At 42.3% G+C, this 14,586-nt stretch overlaps 1 protein-coding gene across 1 annotated transcript in view; it reads left to right on the top strand.

Moving 5' to 3' along the window:
- The first annotated feature begins 1,641 nt into the window (after positions 1-1,641).
- The window catches only part of STX7 (syntaxin 7), a 52,747-nt gene continuing 39,802 nt past the window's right edge, over positions 1,642-14,586 (top strand). The window contains exons 1-2 of the mRNA XM_047758512.1: positions 1,642-1,782; positions 9,128-9,278. Of these exons, the coding sequence (XP_047614468.1) occupies positions 9,194-9,278 (85 nt within the window). The 5' untranslated portion in view covers positions 1,642-1,782; positions 9,128-9,193. The remainder of the gene's footprint in view (positions 1,783-9,127; positions 9,279-14,586) is intronic.

The raw sequence follows: 14,586 nt of genomic DNA on the forward strand, positions 1-14,586 counted from the left end.
ATCGTGACTCAGTGGATGAATATGACTGGTATCCATGAGGACACAGGTTTGATTCCCTGGCCTTGCTCGGTAGGTTAAGGATCCAGCGTTGCTGTGAGCTGTGGTGTAGGCCAGCAGCTGCAGCTCAGATTCAGTCCCTAGCCTGGGAACCTCCAAATACTGTGGGTGCAGCCCTAAAAAAAAAGACAAAATATAAAATAAAAAATAAAATTATTTCCTATTACAAAGGATGAAATACATATTTTATTTGATCACAGAATGTTTTTATAAAAACAGAAAATATTGAAAAATAGATTTCACATAAAAATCAGGGTTGGACTGGGAATTTGGGGTTAGTAGGAGCAAAATTTAGAATGGATAAGCAGTGAGGCCCTATAGCACAGAGAACTACATCCAGTCTCTCGTGATAAAACATGATGGAGGATAATATGAGAAAAATAAAGTATACATATGTATGACTGGGTCACTGTGCTGTGCAGCAGAAGTTGACACAACATTGTAAATCAACTATACTTTAATAAAAAAATTCAGAAATATAGAAGTTTGGGGTAAAATAAAAAAGAATCAAATTTCCACTATATCTCAAGAAAGCAGATAATTTGCTTATATTGGGCAATATTCCTAAAAGTCTGCAGTTGGCTCTAGCTGAATCATGCTGCCCCTTTAGATGGGGTGTGTACCTTCTGCTTGGCCAGCGTGCCCATCTCTATTGCCCCTCTTCACAGAGGCAGAGTATAATTGCTGCTTATTATCACACTTACACCATAGTTTTCTTTAGGAAAAATGAGAAATAGAAAATACGTCTTGTTCCTGCATCTCTCTTAAAAATAGAAAAATGAAAAGTGAACTGAGAGCCTCTTCTGTTTCTTATCCTTGGTTAATCTCTCTCACATATGTACATATATGTGCATGTGATTCCAAACAACCTAGAATTTTCTCAGGTGGTACCAATTCAAAATATTGTTTTGTTTTGTTTTTTTCCACCTTAGTCTATCTGGACTTTTGATATCCTGATGATGTTTTCAGAAAATATTGCCTTATTACAGACAAAGGCCTAATTAATTTGGTATTCTTTCATCAAAAGAAATTATACTTTTATCTAACAATTACTTTGACTATTTATCATGAGAACCTCTCTATGCTTTGGAAATCCGGTGAAACCTACTTCCCGCCCTTGAGGATGCTTAGAATGACTTGTATATGTATGAAAACTTGTCTACTTGGCACATGGTAAAGACTTTTCGCTTATTCCTTCATTGTTCCTGACTGAATTTCCTCTATTCGTGTTAGTATGTCCTCCCCCCAGGGCCTCATTTGCGGGCGTCCGCATTTTTAATGGAGTTGTAAATATGGTCTACTACAGAGTCAAGGGTTAAGAAGCAAGGCAGGCATGAGTTAATCGGGCCAGCTGAAGACACGAGGCTAGGGAGGCCGGCATCCCCCGATAAACAGAGGGGCTCTCCATTCCCTCCTCCTGCTTTTGCTCGAAGGCTAAGGCGTTCACCATCCGCAGGTCAGGCCTCAAAAAACACCTCCCTTGCAATTTTGCTGGAACCCCCATTCCTTAGCTTAGAACCAGAGGGGCGGGGAAGGGCTGCCGTCATTTAACCCCGCTGGCCAATGAGAGAGGAGCTAGCTCCGCCTCCTTCCCAGGGAGGTATTGCGGGCATGCGCACTGGCCATCCCAGTGCCGCCACCCATCAGCTGAGAATCGCAGCTGGGGGCTCTGCGGCCCTTGGGTGCCCGCGGCTAAAGAAGAAGAAGGAAGCAGAGCAAGTCGGGGTAAGAGGAGTCTCGGGAGGTGCCCATGGCCGGGCGCCCCGAAAGCGCGTGTCCCCGTGGCTGTCGCACCACCTTGTTTGCGCGCGTTGTCAGGTGGCCGCCGCCCTGCGGCAGGCGCTCGGGAGTCTGAGGGCCGGCGTTGCCCCAGCCCCGGGAGCGCGCTGCTCCCCACGCCCCTCGGCTCGGTGCGCGGCGTGGTCAGGCGGGCCCCGCCGGTCCCTGCTGGCCTTGCCAGCCCGGCCCTCCCGCCGCCTGATGCGCAGCAGCCCCGCCGCCTCTCCCTGCCTCCCCGGCCGCGCTTGCTCAGGCGCACCGGCTGGCTGCGCGTTCCCGGGCGGGGCTGGCGTCCGAGCCGCCCCGGCCCAGCTCTGGAATCCAGCTTCTTCTGCCTCAGGCTGGACATGAACTGACCTCTTCCTCTTTTTAACTCACGGGTTTAGAAAACGCGCTTTAAAGTTCTCCTCCCGAATGTAGAAGAACTGAAGATACGTATTTCTGTAGTGAAGGAACCATATACATTAATATAGAGGCTCATTGTAGTTGGTCTTCTCTTTGGTTTGGAGACTATGATATGCTTTCTTTGGCCCTTTCAGTGATGTCCTTAATTGGTTTGCATAAAGCCAGTTACAAATACATACACTATCTCAAGACACCTCCCCACACCCACCCTCTTGGTTTTCAGGTTGTTACTTTCTTTAAATTCAGACAAAAAGAAAAAAATTGCCTTTCCGGTTAAATGCTTTTTTCCCCCCTCAGATTTCTTACATTTGCTAGACTCTTATACAGTAATTTTTGTTTAACTCAAATCAACACAGTCTGACTACAGTTATATGTAATTTAATACTTGTGCCAACTCTGGAAGAAGAGGAAGTGATTATGAAATGCTGTGCTCTTTAGTAATATTGGAGGTGAATGTTTCTTCTGAGGTTGGCCCGATCGTCCCCCAGTACAGAGACTGATAGCAGTGTTCAATTGTCTGGTGATGTGTACAGGCCTCTGCTTTGCAGGCCACTTTGAGAAGTTTGCCTCAGGCTTGTGACTCGTTGAAATTTAAGCTCCAGTTTCAGAGTTTCTGTGGAGGTTAATATGATACCATGTTAACGCATTAACTGCTCCCCCAAACAAAGTAAGCCTTAATTTTGGTTATGATCCCAAACTTTAGCCAAATGTTGCTGGTTGAAAAATAAATGATATGAAGCATGTGCAGTAAGCCAAAGTAAAGTTTGCCATGATTCCATTTTATTTGAAAGTTTGGTGTGTGAGCAGATCAAAAATAATCCTCGGTATTGTGAACTAAACCCAAATGGTATAATAGTTTAATGGATGCAAGAGCTGAGCTAAAGAATGCAGTTCGTGTAGTTCAGGTGGAGAATGCTCCTGTTTGTAGTAAAGGGATCACCTGCACATTCATGGAGCATCTGTGCTCCCTCACAGCACAGATACCACAAGATGACAGCTTTGTCTCTCTTTATGTTCCAGAGGTAGGGACATAATAAATGATATACTAACTAGACAATTTTAAATGATTAAACCATGATGCAGTAAGTTAGATCAGCAGAGTGGCAGGTGGTGACTTCTCACTTGGATCAGAGTGAATACGGAATGCTTATCTAGCACGTGATGAGACTTTGCTGTGGAAAAGGAGCAAGTCACATGGAGAATCATGGGAAGAGCCTTCTAGGGAGAGGAAATGGCACCCTGGGAAAAAGGAGCCAGTCACATGGAGATCATGGGAAAACCTTCTAGGGGGAGGTGATGGCCCCAGGCATCGTTAAGCCTGGGACATCCTGGATCTCAAAGAAGGCTCTGCAGTGCTGTCTTAGAAATGGTAATATTTATCCTCAGACTAGGTGTGAGTACTTAGGAAATAGTTAACATTTGTTTATTCTACAAATATTTATTAAGCACCTCTTATATATCCAGGTATGGAGAGTAGAGAAGTCCACAAAGTAGATTTAAAAAAAAAAAAAAAAAAAAACCTTTGCCCTTCTGGGAACTTACCATTTTGGAACATGGGGTGAAGGGAAGTCCGGTGCTTTATGCTGGTGCTCACCACTAAGAAAGTGAAACTGACTATTTCTGTTGCTTTATCCAATTTGGATTTATAGAGAATGATATTTGTACTTCATGGGAAGCTTAAGGAGGCTACACTATGTCCAGCAGTAACTAAGGATAGTGTTTGACACGCAAGATTCCTCTTCAAAATTTCCTTTGTTCTTTTATTTGTGCTTTTTAGAAACAGTCTTAAGAAGATTCTCATTAGGAATATTGTACTTTGATTTGCTCCTCCCTTCTTTCCTTTTATAGTGTTTATATACCCTCATAGAAAGCTACTTATTAAGGTTTGGTGAGGACCATTCAATAGAACTTTTCTGCTGTAATGGAAGTAGTCCATTGGTGAGCTGTCCAACCAGTGGCCACACGTGTGATATTTGAACACCTGGTAGTACAGATATAGATAGTGAGATATTGGTGTTTTGTTTTGTTGTCTTTTTTTTTTTTTTTTTAACTTTTCTAAGGCCGCTCCCACTGCATATGGAGGCTCTCAGGCCAGGGGTCGAATCGGAGCTGCAGCCACCAGCCCACGCCAGAGCCACAGCAATTTGGGATCCAGGCTGCGTCTGTGACCTACACCACAGCTCACTGCAACGCCAGATCCTTAACGCACTGAACAAGGCCAGGGATCGAACCCAAAACCTCATGGTTCCTAGTTGGATTCGTTAACCACTGAGCCATGACGGGAACTCCCGATAGTGAGATATTTTTATTCTGAGCAATAAAACAAGGAATTCTGAATGAGCTTTCAAAAGTATACAGCAAGAGTACTTCTGTACATATTAGCTATGGGCCAGGTGCTGGAGACTGACATGGAAAGCAGACATCAGGAAAACTTGGTTGATTTAGCCTATAGGCAGAGAGCATACACTTTTACATCAATTTATAGTTAGCTACCTGATGTTATGTTTTTTTATAGTAAAGTTAGTCATTTGCGTCCTTTATTTTTCATATTTCATCATCAGAAGGGCTGCCCATTATTGTCTTTTCAGTATCCCTATAAGTAGAATAAGAGGGAAGAGCAGCAAGCTATTCATCAGTGTTTCCTTGATCCACTCCTATAGTTGCCCCAAGCCCATTTCCTCATCTTCCTCGTGGGTTTAGCAAAACTTCAAACAGGGTCTGCAGAAAGGTGGTAAGTTTGGTTTTTCTAAATTGAGTGGGCTCCCCTCTCAGTTTATTTACATAAGAAAGCCATAGTATGGTTTTGAGTTTTAAAAGTATGGACTCTAAGATTTAGTTTCAAATTTCAACTCTTTAGCAACATTAAGCACATTGCTTATTATGCCTCTGCTTCTTCATGTGAATAATCATAATTATTATTGCACCTACCTCATAGGCTTGGTGGAAGAATCAGTTGAGCAAATAGCTGCAAAAGTCCTAAATGCTTGGGAATAAGTTAGCCAGAGCTAATTTTGTTGATTTTTACCTACCTTCTCTTCCATTATTCACAATTTCTTTTCACTCTTTGCTCAGCATTGAGCTGAGGGAACCAGTACTGGGCCCTTTCTCTGAGGAAATGCCAGCCAGTCCAGCAGTAGTAGCTTTTGGATGAATGAAGCTTAGTTACTGCACCAGCAGGAATTTTCCCAGATTTAGGTGCTTGAGTAAAGGGATGAGGAAAATGGTAGCGTTTGTAGGTGGTTGGTTGATTGTCTGAAGAGGGGGAAAGGAGACCGTAAAAGAAAACAGTGAGAGGGTTAAGACCCGGCTTGTTGAATTTCAAGGGTTAAGAGAAAGTGGAAATCAACGGGACTCAGTGATTATACTTCCTCTTTGGGGCACAGAGCAAGCTCTGCTAATAATGTGGTTGTGTGGTTCTGATGCAGGTGAGGTTGTCATGATCTGTTGATGCTGGATGTCCAAGCAACTGTACCTTTCCAACTCTGCAGACTGGGAAAGCCCTGGGCCCCGAGATAAACATTTTCTCCTTTGGATCCTGGCGGCAGGCCCACATGCTGAGTGTCTGCCCCAAAGTAGAGATTTCCATTGCCGGTTCCCCTGGCAGCTGAAAAGGTAGTTGGCAGGTTCCTGTAGCTTCAAAGACAAGTAGACACTAAATAGAGTTAATGGAGACATGGATCTGAGAGCCACTGGTGTGTCAGTGTGTTGTGTATGTGGACGGAGGAGCACCCCAAGGGAGTACACAAAGTAGAAAAAGGAACATTTCCTCGATCAGTGTGTTTGTGTGGGCCGTGTGCCAGGTTTTCTGGAGATCTGGTTGACAGAGGGAGAGGAGAAAAGAGGATATATTGAGCCCAGAGAGCATTGCCCCTATTTGTACAGTGGAGGGTTGCTTGGCAGCGAAAGGAATGAAGGTTTTTTGGGTTTTTTTGGTCTTTTTAGGGTCACCTCCCGACATATGGAGGTTCCCAGGCTAGGGGTTGAATTGGAACTGTAGCCTCTGGCCTACACCACAGCCACTGCAATGTCAGATCCAAGCTGCATCTGCAATCTATACCACAGCTCATGGCAATGCCAGATCCTTATGCCACTGAGCAAGGCCAGGGATTGAACCTCTCTCCTCATGGATGCTAGTCAGATTTGTTTCCACTAAGCCATGATGAGAACTCCCAGGAATGAAGTATTGATACAACATGGATGGACCTTGAAAACACGCTAAGAGAAAGAAATCAGTCACAAAAGAACACATACTGTACGATTCCCTTCATATGAAATGTACGGAATAGGCAAACTTATAATAAAGACAAGATAGATTCGTGGTGGCCTGAGCTGGGGAGTTGGAGAGAAGTGAGGCGTCTCTACTAATGAGCATGGACTTTATCTGGAGGGTAAGGAAATGTTTTAACAGTGATGTGATGGTTGCACAACTTTGTCAGTATTTAAAAACACCTTTGGGAATTCCCGTCGTGGCGCAGTGGTTAACGAATCCGACTAGGAACCATGAGGTTGTGGGTTCGGTCCCTGCCCTTGCTCAGTGGGTTAAAGATCCGGCGTTGCCGTGAGCTGTGGTGTAGGTTGCAGACACAGCTCGGATCCCGCGTTGCTGTGGCTCTGGTGTAGGCCAGTGGCTACAGCTCCGATTCGACCCCTAGCCTGGGAACCTCCATATGCCAAGGGAGCGGTCCAAAGAAATAGCAAAAAAAGACAAAAAAATAAAAATAAATAAAAACACCTTTGGATTGTACACTTTAAGTGGGTGAATCATATGGTATGTGAATTGTCTCAGTAAAGCTCTTATTGGGGAAAAAAAAAGATGTGGAATTTAAAGGTTCAATTGGTAGTTTATAGGGAGCTTAGGATGGTATAGGTTTCATTTACTCCCAGGACCAGCATTGCTTGGGGCTGCAGGCCCAAGGCCAGGGCTACCTGAAGGGAGTTTTCTTCTGTGCTGCCTTATTGGGGTTCTGTTTGAGTTGAGGTTTGAATTAACCCTTTTGTGAAATCGGCTTTGGATCTGTTTTCAGTGACTTAGGTCCAAAGGGCTGAGAATAGATTTTCTGGACCTGTGGATCCATGAGGGACAAAGGAGAGCTTCTAAAAGCTCCCAAGGATTCCAGAGTGGCCTCAATGCACCAGAGTACAGACACGGCCCAGCACTGGCCTACCCATTGCAGCAGTTCCCCTGTGGTACTTCCTGCCAGCACCAGCCCTTACAACAGAGCCACGTATTTACTTGTAGCCTCTTCTCCCCTACCAGAAATCTCTAGGGGTTCTTCTTGGAACATATTCAGCCTCAACCTGGCTTCCAGGGCCTGCCCTCTTCCATGACATTAGCAAGGATGTATAGCTTTAGAACCAGAACCCTGGGATTGGATCTCACCTCCACCTGGTGGGTGGGTCGGGGTCCCTTTCCAGTTACTTAATCTTTGTAAGCTACAGTTTGCTCATTGTGAAAGCAAGGTTTATTTGCTACTACCTGCTTTAAAGGGGGAGATTTTGAAAATTAAATTAGACAATCTGTGTGAAATGCTTTTAATTTCACAGATGTGCAGTAAATGTTAAGTCACACCTCTCCTTCCCTTTCTCAGAGTTGTCTCCTACTCATCCCAGCCTTTAGGCATCTGGTTCAGGGTTGACAGAACCTCCCCTCCTTTGATAAATGACCTACTGCATTTGTACTGTCCCCATGGTCTGGGTCTGTCTGCCCCAGGCTTCATGTCTTTGCATGTTTTGTTTTCCGTGCAGTCCTCCTCAGATATCCAAGTCTTATATCCAGGTTTCACAAGTTCTTTCTAGGTAAGGGTGATAGTGGTATTTCCTCTTTGTCAACCCTGTCACTTTTGCCTACCCTGTGACTTTTTGCTGATTCGTACTGTGTTTGTTGTTTTACTTTATTAACTTTATCATTTTTTCTAGATGACAAACTTGAACAGGTAGTTTACCTTGGTTTTGTTTGTCTGCTTGCAACTCCACAGTGTTTATTTCATCTAAGGCGGGGAATGTAGCCGACTTGTAGCAGACTCAAAGTTAGGGGACACATCGACTGCCCATGTCTCTGCAATGTTCAGTGCACACTCTGGAAAAAGATGGTGTAGGTGTCGTTGAAATTCTTTGCCATCCACACCCCTCTTTATCCTTTCTTTCCAAACTGTGACTGGCATGGTGCGACTGGTGTGGATTGAAGAACAGAACTTCATCTTAACTCCTTCCTATGGCAGCATCTTAGCTTCCTGTCCTAAGACGTTGGCTTATGCAAGAGGAGAGGTGTTCTCCTTGCTTTGTCAGGAAGGCGTGTGTATGATAGGCATTTTACAGGGCATTGCTTTTTTTCTTACTTGTTGGCTCTGCTCCTTCACATTTGACCTTTCCCATTAAAATTAGAAACACATTAGTGAGCCATTACTGTGTAAGTTAAATACAGTGAAATTTCTGGGGATAGCCTGAAATCCATGAGCCTTATAATTCACATTTAAATTCTTCCTCTCTGCCAGGAATTATTTTAAATGTCGGAGAAAGAAAGATAAATAGTATGTAGACCCTGCTTTATAGTTGCTCACAGTTTAGTTAAGGAGAAAATGTATAAGCAATTAAAATGATACACAGAAAAGGGACTTACGAAGTCTTCCTTAGAGAGAGCACAGGTGTTTCCAAAGGGGATGGACAGTTTGAATGTTATTTTGTTTAAAATGTTGAATTCAATTCCATCCTATAAAGTCCATTTTAAAAAATATAGACATGAGTTTTACTCTTTGATGTGTTCTGTGCAAGATTTCAACCCTGTTAGGGTCATCAAATTTGTACTTATAACCTCCCAGATTGACAGTTTGGAAGATGTAAGCCAGTAACTTTAAAAATACAATTATGTGATTTTTCTTTTGTTGTATAGGTGACTGCTTAGAAAACTGCACAGCCCACCAACAGCTGATGAAATTAGTGAACAAGCAAATCAACCATGTCTTACACTCCAGGAATTGGTGGTGACCCAGCCCAGCTGGCCCAGCGTATCTCTTCCAACATCCAGAAGATCACACAATGTTGTAAGTTGAGTTTTCAGTTGACCTCAAGGTTTTCAGTTCTTAACTGAAACTTGGAGACTCATAAGAGGACAGTTAGTGTTCCTTTAGAAAAAGATTTTTAAAGGCTAGAACTCTTTAGAATGTAGAGAAGAAATAATTAATGTTAGAAAAGATTAACACTTAATGCATTTTTCTGTAGAGTGTCAGGCACCTAAGAAACATTCATTATTGAAGGAAAGATTCAGAAGGATAGATTCTTAGGTTTGCTCTAAACCTGTCTGGCTATAGATGAGAAAACGAGACTTGATTAAATCCCATAAGCTTGGGCTGAGGAACACCAACAAGGGTTTAAGGAACATATGTTTATTAAAAATAAAATCTCATTGGATATGGTTTAGGCTAATTTTGTAAAGGTACCTTTACAAAACATCCGCACCTTTACAAAAGTAATATGGTACATTATTAAGGAGCAGGGGTGAACTAAGGAGGGGACATTTTTATCTCTTGAAGCAGATATAAAAAATAACTATCCAGATTCCTCACACATTATCCTTTGCTACACCTCTGCAAGACAGACTACTAGAAAACTGATGTAATGTAGCATTTTGCTAGAAATTATTACTCTTCACAATATATACAAGAATTAAAAATAACAATCAGTATAGATTTGAGCCTAGAGTTTTTTTTTCTTTTTTTTTTCTTTTTTTGGTTTTTCTAAATTACAGCTGATCCTATACCTGAGTTGTTCTAGTCATTTTGTGATCAGTATTTTGGCCCTCTGGGCATTGCCTGGACTCTTTCAGGGTATGTTAATACACCTAGTTTGATTCTTCAGCCTGTCTCATAAAGGCCACTCTCTTTACTAGAATTCTAACACACTGCAGAACATCTGCAGTGTTTTCCGATGGCCAAACTGTGTTTGTTGAATCATTAACTTCCCAACAGTTATTACTCTACCTGTGAGATTGAAATGAGGTATCAGTGTGTTTTAGAGTCATAGGGAGTAAAATGAGATTATAGGTGGTTCTAAAAAAGTGCTGCTGTGCACAGCAGTGTAAGATAAGCCTTATTATGATTTGGGGCAATACTCGGGCTATTTTGGGAGGAGCAAGGAAGGGAAGGGAATAGTGAAGAGGTCTCACATTATCCCCAGCAGGGTCTATTGGTTTGGTATAGCACGGATTGTTCCACTTTGTCCCAGAACACCAGTGTTGGCTCAGTTTTGCTCTTCCAGCATCAGATCTGTTCTGAAGGGAGCCAAAAGGGCCTCTCCTTTATGTGGTTCCCTTGGGGCCGATTGGAAGTAGTGCTGGTCTGCTTCAGACTATCTGTGTGAAAATTAAGAGAGTTTATAATTTTAATGTATGTGTGTTGAAAATCAGGGTCTTTATCCAAGAAAGGAAGCGAGGAGGTCTTTTTCCATAAACTAGGGCAGGTGTGCTGTGTTGGGAAAGCTAAACGGTGTCAGGAATTCTGGGAAGAGGATGAGGAATGACTACAGTACCCAGAGGTTGCAGAAACAGCACTTAGTGGTATGAGAAAGTCACGTGATTGGAGACGGTGTGTGAGCTTGAACAGGAAGGAAGGAAGAGTTAACTTCAGTTAGGTCACTCTCCCACAGGAGACCAGCCAGAAGAGATGTGGTAAACTGGGCCAGAGCCACGTATTCATGGCATAGTTGATAGCTAAGTGTGACTGCCTTGCGGTTTGGGGCAGTTCGGGGGTATGTGGGAAGGTGATGATAAGACCCGAAACTCTTTGTTTTTAATAGCCTTGTGAAGAGCTGTTAAGGGGACTGGGACTCTTCAATCATGACGGTACTGTCACCACCCTCAGATGTCTGTGTAAAACGGAAGAAACGTACTCAACTTGGTCATAGAGGCCTCTGAGGATAAACAGAAGGAACAGAAGTCAGACTTCAGCTTGAGAAGAAATAGGGGCTTTTGAACAATCCTAGTTGTTCAGGGATGGCTTTGTCCACTCAGGAGTGTAGTCCCTGTTACTAAGTGAGCAGGATGTGATGGTCAGGTGTTTCTCAGGTCTGTTATTAAGAGTTTTAGACACTGGAGTAATGGTTCAGACTGAGTGACTTTTTGTTTTTCATTCATCAAAGAATTTACTGAGCACTGACTGCTTGCTGTTCCAGACCTTGGGAATCCAGCAGTAAGCAAGATCTGCAAGGTCCTGTTGTCCTGTAGTTGCCAATATAAGAAGAAACTGATGGTTCAAAAAAATTTAATGAACAACATAATTTCCTATGAAGAACATAAAATGAGAGTGATGTGAAAACAGGCGATTAGGAAGAAGCTGCCTTAGTTTAGCTGGTTCTCCCCTGAATGAGGATGAGAAGGGGCAGGTAGTGAGAAGAAGGATAAGATACTGGGAAAGAGCATGAGATGGAGGCCACAGCAGTATTTAAAAAAAAAAAAAAAATGGTCCAGAGCTTAGGGTGTTCAGAAAACAGGAAAAAAAGAAAAAATCCACTGTGTGTGGCTGAAGCACAGCACTTGAAGCAAGAGTGGCAGGAGATGAAATCAGAGAGGCCAGTCAGGTCATCTAGAGCCTGTGGAGCTTAGATTTCATTCTAAGAGGCAGGGAAGAGACACAATCAGATCTGTACTTGGAACAGATCGCTTTGGCTGCTGCTTAGAAAACAGACTGAGGAACTGGAAGGAGACACACTGGCCATGGTAGGGGTCTGATGAGAGAGATGTTGGCTTACATAGGGTTGGTACGGAGGAGTTGGAGAAATGTGTGGCAGAGCCAGCAGGACTTGCTGATGAATGGGGAGGTGGGGATGAGAGGGAAAGAGGAGTCCAGGGTAACTCCATGGTTTTTGCACAGAGCAGCCAAGTGGCTGGTGGTGAGGAGGTACTAAGTTGGGAAGAACTACAGTTCAGGAGACGGGGGGCAGGGGTTGTTTTGGCCACGTAAATTTTGCAATGTCTTTTGAACATTTAATGGAGATATCAAACATTTAGTTTGGATATATGAATTTGGAGATCAGAGTGTGGTCAAAATATAAATGGTATTTAAAACCCTAGGTCTAAAATAATCACAATGGAGTGAGTAGCATTCAGAGAAGAGGGCAAGTAGAAATCAGGAAAGTGGGGAGAAAACAGCATGAAGAGTCAGGGAAGGAGCGACCGGTGAGGTAAGAAGAAAAGCAGGATCTGCTGGGTTTCCAGAAATTAAAAGAATGTTTCAGGAGTGAGTGAGGCCTCATGGATCTGATGCCGCTGAGAGACAGAATAAGATGAAAGCAGACAATTGGATCTGGCAAAATGGTGACTTTGAAAGACTAAATCCCTGGATTTATTCCAGGGATGCCAGGCTGGTTCAACGTCTGCAAATCAATCACTGTGGTACACACACTGCATCAACAAAATGAAGGATAAAAAGCATATAATCATTTCAATAGATGCAGAAAAAACAGTTGACAAAACTCAACATCCATCTATGATAAAAACTGTTAGCAAAGTGGGTATAGAGGGAACAGACCTCAGCATAACAAAGGCCACATATGACAAACCTGCAGCTAACATCATACTCAGTGGTGAAAAGTTAAAAGCTTTTCCTCTAAGATCAGGAACAAGATGATGGCCATTCTTGCCATTTTTGTTCAGAATGGTATTGGAAGTTCTAGACAGCATTTAGACAAGAAAGACAAATAAAAGGCATCCAAATTGTGAAGGAAGAAGTAAAACTGTCACTGTTTGCATAGAAAAGACTCTATTAAAAAACTGGTGGAATAAATAAATATAGTAATGTTGCAGATTACAAAATCATTACCCCCAAATGTCTTGGGTTTCTATACACTAATAGCAAACTATCAGAAAGAGAAATTAAAAAAAAAAAAAAAAAAAAAACCAGTCCCATTATAGTTTTATCAGAAAAGAATCAATTTAACCAAAGATGTAAAAGACTTCCTACTGGAAACTACCGACATTAAGGAAAGAAATTGAGGGAGACACAAATAAATGGAAAGATAGTCCATGGATCAGAAGAATTAATATTATGTTCATACCACCCATAGCAGTTCACAAATTCAGTGCAATCTCTCTCAAAATTACAATGGTAATTTTCACAGAACAAACAATCTTTATTTTTATTTTTATTTTATTTTATTTTTTGTCTTTTTGCTATTTCTTTGGGCCGCTTCCGCGGCATATGGAGGTTCCCAGGCTAGGGGTCTAATCGGAGCTGTAGCCCCCGGCCTACTCCAGAGCCACAGCAACGCAGGATCCGAGCCGTGTCTGCAACCTACACCACAGTTCACGGCAACGCCGGATCCTTAACCCACTGAGCAAGGGCAGAGACCGAACCCGCAACCTCATGGTTCCTAGTCGGATTCGTTATCCACTGCGCCACGACGGGAACTCCAAAGAACAAACAATCTTAAAATTTGTATGGAACCACAAAAGATCCTGTATAGCCAAAGCCATCTTGAGAAAAAAGAACAAAGCTGGAATCATCAAGTCCTTGATTTCAAACTTAATTACAGACTGTAGCAATTAAAACAGCGTGGTTTTGGCATAAAAACAGACACATAGATCAATGAAACAGAATAGAGATCCCAGAAATGAACCCATGCATATATCATTAATTAATTTACCATAAAGCCAAGAATATATACAGTGGAGAAAGGATAGTCTTTTCAATATCATGTTGGAAAAACTGTACAGCCACATGCAAAAGAATGAAACTGGACCACTGTCTTGCACTACACAAGTCATAGAAGAAAATGTAGATGGTAAGCTCCTTCACGTAGGCCTTGACAGTGATTTTTTTAATCTGACAGCAAAAGCTAAAGCAACAAAAGCAAAACTAAAGAAGTGGGACTACATCAAACTAAAATGTTTCTCCACAGCAAAGGAAACCATCAACAAAATAAAAGGGCAACATATTGAATGGGAGAAAATATCTGCAAATCATATATTTAATAAGGGATTAATACAAAATATATAAAGAATTCATGCAGCTAAATAGCAGGAAAAACCATCTGATTAAAAAAGGGGCAGGAGATCTGAATAGGTATTTTTTTCAAAGACATGGGAGGCCAACAGGTACATCATTAATCATCAGGAAAATGTAGATTAGTAAGATACCACCTTACACTTGTTAGAATGGCTGTTATAAAAACAAAAACAAAAAACAAGAAATAGCAAGTGTTGGAGAGAATGTAGAGCAAAGGGACCCCTTGTGTACTTACTGTTGATGGCAATAGAAATTGGTGCAGCCACTATGAAAATGGTATGGAGGTTCCTCAAAAAATTAAAATCCATGTGATCCAGCAGTTCTGCCTCTGGGTATTTATCCAAGGAAAACA

The sequence above is a fragment of the Phacochoerus africanus genome, chromosome 2, assembly GCF_016906955.1.
Source record: "Phacochoerus africanus isolate WHEZ1 chromosome 2, ROS_Pafr_v1, whole genome shotgun sequence".
In the NCBI taxonomy this organism is placed as follows: domain Eukaryota; kingdom Metazoa; phylum Chordata; class Mammalia; order Artiodactyla; family Suidae; genus Phacochoerus; species Phacochoerus africanus.